The 6,696-nt window shown below is 44.6% G+C and overlaps 1 protein-coding gene across 1 annotated transcript; it reads left to right on the forward strand.

Moving 5' to 3' along the window:
- Window positions 1-756: 756 nt before the first annotated feature.
- On the forward strand, window positions 757-4,216 carry znf703 (zinc finger protein 703). Its single transcript, XM_034238142.1, has 2 exons — window positions 757-1,381; window positions 2,013-4,216. Exons 1-2 carry the CDS (start codon window positions 1,145-1,147, stop codon window positions 3,465-3,467), a joined length of 1,692 nt encoding a protein of 563 aa, XP_034094033.1. The 5' UTR covers window positions 757-1,144; the 3' UTR covers window positions 3,468-4,216.
- The last annotated feature ends 2,480 nt before the right edge of the window (window positions 4,217-6,696 follow it).

Consider the following 6,696-nt stretch of genomic DNA (forward strand, 5'->3'; position numbering starts at 1 on the left):
TCAACCTTAAAGCAAAGCTAGTTGGTCTTCATGGAACAAGTTAGTTGGCTTCCCAAACCAACAATAAAGTTAACATACCAGAAATGATCAAAGACAGTAGGGTTATTTTGGAATATAAGAAAAGATGTTGGGATATTTAGCTTCAACATGGCTTCTTTCAGACTGGTGACAAGAGAACATCAAAAATAAATGTTCAGGTGTTTACAATACTAACTTTGTCATCTTAATTCACATTTCATAACACTTGTAATTGTTGAGATATAAATTATAGCCTGATTTTATATAACTTTGTATTCCTGAAAACATGGCAAAACATTTTTTTTAATAACATAATGCCTCAAGATTTTTACTTCAGTTTTGAAAAAAATAATGGCCTCAATGTTAATATTCAAATGGAGACGTTCAATGGAGATATCTGATAACATTTTTAACCTATTCAGCTGTTTCTTCACCTATTTACAAATCAATTGGGAATACAGTTCTCCATGGTTCACCCATACTTGGCATATTAGTCTTTTACACATAGTGTATAATCTCAAATGTTGGATACAGTATTTTGCATGGTACTCATGGAGGTCAGTGACACAGATTTCCATGCTTACACACAGCCCCGGTATGAGGGTGAGGCCAGGAATACAAACCTCGCCCCCTCCCCTTTTTCCCGCCCCTGCTTATAGATACGGGAACTTGTGATTGGACGGCAGCTCTTTGCTCTTAAAGCCCTCCCCTCCCGTCGTTAGTATGTGGAGGAAGTGAGGCACTGCTGCAGAGGGACACAGAAACACACGCCGAAGGACTGTCACACACCAACATCTGCGGGATATTCCTTCACTTGCACTCCGTAATATTCTTCACGAGCAGCGACTTCATATGGTGTTTTTTTCCTCTCTTTACCAACACTGGATTTATTTAGCAGTATTTAGACATTGAAGATCCCGATAGAGGATGACATTTGGGCAATTTATTGTTCTTTAGAGACAGTTTTGGGTCTGACACGGAGGACGCGCACTGCTGCGTATATGCCCTTCCGGATTACCGCACTCTCTTCTGTTTAATTTATCATCATGAAAGGTGCTGGTGATTGATTTTGTTACCCTGCGTCCACTCGTTATATGCCAACGTTCCTCTACGAGCCCCGATCCAGATGAGAGATCCCCCCGGTGGACCTGAACCGCTTTTACGCAGACAGTCCCCGGAGCTCAGCAGGGATCATCGCCGGACAGGAGCGTGCGTTTTACCTGCTTCTTGTCCTCCTACGGATCCCTTTCGTCAAGCTAAAAGGCTTCCCATCCGGATCGTAAAGATGTTGACGGCGCACAGCGGCCACTTGCTGCACCCGGAGTATCTCCAGCCACTCACATCCGCACCAGTCAGTATTGAAGTAAGTTTAAAAGAACAAATTAGATGCTCTTACAGATCTGTTATTATATTCTGATGTCGTTTTTCCTTCTAATAATGATCTGATCATATGTAATGCACGGCGTAGCTTGTTACGAGTCTTATTCTGACAAATATGCCAGCATATGCGCCATTTTACGCACAGCGATCTGTTGGCAAGTTCACCAGGCACCAGACTTCAGTAATGTAGAATTATTACATGTACACGATTATTGTTTAAAAGTAATATAACTGGTTTATTTGATATTAATAATTACGCGTTTCATTTTCCAAATGGTAATGAGATCCATTTATTTTTCTCTATCTTTCTTGAACTTTGACTAAGGCTACTTCTTGTGACTTTGTCTATTCATCCAATATATTAATACAACATTTAAAGCTGATGTGGACTATGCTGGGGTCTCTATATATTTTTTTATTTAGCACATGGGAAATGTATAAAAGACAGGGATTCATAAAACACACCAGTGGTGGGAAATATACTTTAACACCGGAAGAAACTATATTTACTTTAATTTTTGAATATAATTATAATCAAGTGGATATGTCTTATGATCCTTAAAATCAAAGCAAACAGTTTGTTAACCCTCTTGCTCTCTTTTTTTCCTCCTCAGTTGGATGCCAAGAAGAGTCCTTTGGCTCTGCTGGCCCAGACCTGCTCTCAAATTGGCAAACCAGACCCCCCCTCCTCTTCCAAGCTGGCCTCCCTTTCCTCAGGCAGTCTGGGAGACAAGGAATCCTCGAGTAGATCTTCAAAGTCTGGAGATCATCATCAGGATGACAAGTCCAGCTTCAAGCCTTACGCCAAGTCATCTGGCGACTGTCGGAAAGACGCCCTGACAAAGGGGTCTTCGGATAAAGCCGCTTTTAGGGTGCCGAGTGGCAGCTCCAGCAGTGGCGCTGCTTCATGTTCGTCTTTTCCTCCCCATTCCCGGTCCCCCAGCTCCAGCCCTCCTCCCCTGCACAAACAGAGCCATTCCCCGTCCACACAGTCACACTCCCAGGCCCCGCACACGGACAACAAATCGGGGAGCTCAGAGCAGACAAACTCGGACAGTAATGGCAGCAAAAAAGACTCAGATGCAGCTAAGTCGGGGATGGATGGGGCACAGTTAGCCAACTCCAGCCACGTACGGGCCAGCGCCAACTCCAGCAACGCCAGCTCTGCCAGCAGCCCGCGGCCGGAGAGCAAGGCGGACCCCCAGGCCTCCTCGCTGTCGGGCCTGAGCTCCGGCCACATCGCCCCCGTCTCCCCTTTCAAACCCGGACATTCTGTCTATCCTTTGCCCCCTGCCTCCATGGGCTACCACGGCTCCATCGTGGGGGCCTACGCTGGCTACCCCTCCCAGTTTGTGCCTGGTTTGGATCACACAAAGTCTGGTTTGGGGTTTCCGGGAAAGCACCCCAGCTCCAGCCCTCTCACTGGAGCGTCCCCTCCGTCCCTGATGCAGGGTCTATGTCGGGACCCGTACTGTCTGACTTACTCCAACGCCCCCCACCTCGGAGGAAGCAACTGCTCCCCCTGCGTCCACGACCCGTCCAGCCTTAAGGCCGGTTTCCCCCTGGTTTACCCCTCCCACCACCTCCACTCCCTGCACCCCAGCTCCTTGTCTTCCAGCACGGCCGCCTCCATGTCCCATCCCCTCTACACCTACGGCTTCATGATGCCCAACGAGCCCCAGCCTCACGCCTGCAACTGGGTGTCCGTCGGGGGTCCATGTGACAAGAGATTCTCCACGTCAGAGGAGCTCCTCGCCCACCTGCGCACCCACACCTCCCTGCATGGGATGGTGGACAGTAAGCTGTTGTCGGGATACCCTTCATCAATGTCGACGGCCTCTTGCCACCTCCACCTGCCCCATCAGGGCAGCCCGGGGTCCATTCCCGGCTCCTTCTCCCTCAGAGGCTCCCCTGGTTTAAGCCTGGCTCGCTACCACCCGTACAGCAAATCCCACATGCCCGGAGCACCAGGACTTCCTATGCCGTCCATCCCCTCCTCGGCGTATTACTCCCCCTACGCCCTCTACAGCCAGAGACTGGCCTCAGCCTCCGCCCTGGGATACCAGTGATATCAGAAATAGTGTTGACACCCACAGACTGCAGGCACCAGCTTGGACTCTCCACAAGATGGATGCCCGAGGTGTCAGCACCAGCACCTGCCAGGAACACCGCCTGTTTTAGCCTCAGGATTGTCCATCCGAAGGCAAAAGGCCCTTTGACGGATTGTCTGCAGAACTCAACAGACTTTCGTGATTAACATGGCGGGACACAGAGCTTGAAAATGATGGAAAAGTGGGATTATTACAAGAGTCTTGATTTTGTTTTTTGTTTTTTCTATATCTTGTCTCCCAGAACTGAAAGTCTGTATTTATTTTTCACTCAAAGCGCTTGGTATTCAACTCTAAGGGGGAAATGTTGCTGTCCAAATAAATTGTTCTGACATATTCTAACTGAAAAAGATTTAAGTATAGTATCCTTATGCCTATCATACACTCTAAAAATAAAAACCTTGCACCATGATGAAGATGGACTGTGAAGCTTTATTCTGGGGACTTCTTTTTATCTCCTCTCCTCTCTGCTGTTGTTTTTTTTTCCTGCATCTCATTCAGACTCTGGAGAATTGCATGTCCGTGAGAATTATCTTGAACAATGCCATTATTTTTATTTGTATATATGCAAAGATGTAATATTTTTTCAAGCTTACTTGGGGTCACTGATGAAAATGGTACACAAATAAGACAAAATGACATAAATAAAACAATTAATGATGGCTGTGCTATCAAGACAACAGAATAAAGGTCTTATTTTGTTAAATAAATGATCAATGATTGCATTTATCTTGTTTTTTTCCTCATTCCTCGCTATATATAGTAGCTTTTGTCATGACGATGGAGTAAATCTTGCTGCACTGCACTTATCTAGGTCTATCTATCATTACGGCAGTTACTGCCACGCTATATGTGGCTATGTGTAATAACTCATGGCACATAACAGTTGACAGGGCTGTCCCAAGGAGGGCAGCCCGGGTCACATTAACCCTGTTAGCTCGTCTCTGAGGACTTACAACCCTCCTCCGCTCTCCATCACCCACATTGCTTTTGTTGTTGCGAGTGCAGCTTTTAATTGCTGATTCTTGTTTGTGGGGCCTGAAAACAGCCTCCTCAGCAAAGTGCAGTGGCCACTGGGTCACTGGGACTTCAATAATGACCTGAGGGAGGTGTCCACCCAGGACCTCCTCGTGCTGTGACGGATTGGTCTGCAACACAAAGGCCAGAGCTGACAATGGGGAGGCGGGTTAATAGAGAAATATTCATCAAAGTCACTGACATCCCCCCTGAGGAGAGCAGGCTCTCTTTACAGAAAACCACAAACAGGGCGTCCTCATGCGAAGACCCATTTTCTTCCTTGCCGTGATTTTTTAGTGCAGTCAGCATCTCGGGCAGTTAGATACTAATCCAAGGGGAAGGAGTCGGTCTATCTTAAAGCCACAGCACTGCCATTAGAGTGCCTCGGCCTCGATAATGCGTCCGTGTCTCCACTCTATTTGGCTGTCAGGTTGTAGGTGGTGCAGAGTGAAGAGGCTGCAGTCTCCAAGGCGGCTATTGACCCCGACTCCCAGACTTCTCTACTCTCGCGCTTCATTAGCACTCCAGACAGGGAAAGGCGAGCACAGGTGTCACTTGACAGCACCATTAACAAAATGGATGACCCTCCAAAACCACATCCAGCCCCTGACACACAGGCAAGGTCACGGCGCCCTGATCACCGCTGTGGGGATCTCTGTGGAACCATGCACTTATTTTTCTTCTTTAGAAAGTGGAGCCTTGCACTTCTCTGAATTGGACTGACTTACATTGCTGTTGCAGAGCTTATAAAGTAACCTAGAGAAAATAGGTCAAGGATATCTGGTTTTATTGCTGTTTTTCACTTTAGTCCAACATATTTATTTGTAACTTGCAGCAAAGAGAGATGCACTGGATTGCGTTGCCCCCTATAGTTGTGTTGGTGAAGCACAGATGAAATCAGTGCAAGAAGGCAAGGTGCTCTCTGAGAAAGAATACACATTTGTAGTGCTTTTAAGATATCTAAATGGGTATTTTGGTTTGCTGTTTTTATAAACTGTAGATAGAGAGTTGGTTACGTTGGCTTGTGTGTGAGGATGATTCACAGTGGAGGTCACGCAGAGGGGAACACTTTCAATCTTGTCGGGGAGGTGGAATTAATTCCTCTGTTGCCAGTTTACACTCGTTCATCAAATGCCTCACTATTCTCCCTTTCCCCACACTCATCAATCTCCTCCATCTATCTTCCCCCACACACACTCAAACACACATACTGGCAGCTGAGTCAACACCCACACACTCCATTTATGTCGCCTGTGTGAGGCTGTGTGTGTGTGTAAGTATGTGTATTCAGCAATCCTTTGTCCAGAGACTGAATTCTGAGTCTGTAATTCCTGTCTCGAGTTGTGTAACCCTGGGTTTTTTCTCCAAAAATGCAAATGCTTTCATATTTAACATTTACATCCAGTCATTTTTTTAAAGTGCAAACAAGCAGCAACACATTTTTAGAGAGCATAACTGCCATTTTTTTGAATTAATATTAACATCTCAAAATATTTCTTAACAACTGCTTGACTCAAAAAATATAGTGAAATAATACACTGCAAATATACTAATGCATACTAATACTAATGCATACTAACACATAATACTTATGTTATATAGTATTCTAATGCAGTACTTTTTTATTCAAATGACTTTCCTATATCTACAAACACAGCAAGAAAATTGCATTTCGCTTGGAAAAGCTTTCAATGTTTTTTTACGATAAAGCTCACAAAATAGAAAATAATTGCTCACCTTAAACATTTGAAAGGAAAAAGTTTAACATTTTTGAAAATAATCACAGCAGTAATGGATATTAATGTAAAGGTCTATAGGTCACATTTCTCCTTTAGTTTACAAAAAATCATCTTGAATGAAAATAACAGAACATTTTGAAAAATATTATATTCCCTTTTACTGTCTTGTGCTTTTTAACTAAGCGCTAGATTAGAAGATTGATACCTAAAATCTGTCAGTTTAGCTTAGCATAAAGACCCAAAATAAAAGGGGAAAACAGCTCGCCTGGCTCCGTTCAAAGATGTGTAAATCTCACCTAATGTGTTATATCTTGCTTGTTAAAGTTGTACAAAAAGTGTTAAATATAAGAACATAGCTTCATCAAGAATGTGAATTCACATATCTCCCAACATGACGAATTATTCCTTTAGTGTAGCAGTAATGTTTGTGAAAT

Source organism: Gymnodraco acuticeps, unplaced genomic scaffold, assembly GCF_902827175.1.
Source record: "Gymnodraco acuticeps unplaced genomic scaffold, fGymAcu1.1, whole genome shotgun sequence".
Taxonomy (NCBI): domain Eukaryota; kingdom Metazoa; phylum Chordata; class Actinopteri; order Perciformes; family Bathydraconidae; genus Gymnodraco; species Gymnodraco acuticeps.

Excerpts from the sequence above, each read along its gene's own strand:
- znf703 (XM_034238142.1), top strand. The coding sequence starts at position 1,145 with ATGAGAGATCCCCCCGGTGGACCTGAACCGCTTTTACGCAGACAGTCC. Across the intron at positions 1,382-2,012 it reads CCGCACCAGTCAGTATTGAA|TTGGATGCCAAGAAGAGTCC; the intron begins GTAAGTTTAAAA and ends TTTCCTCCTCAG.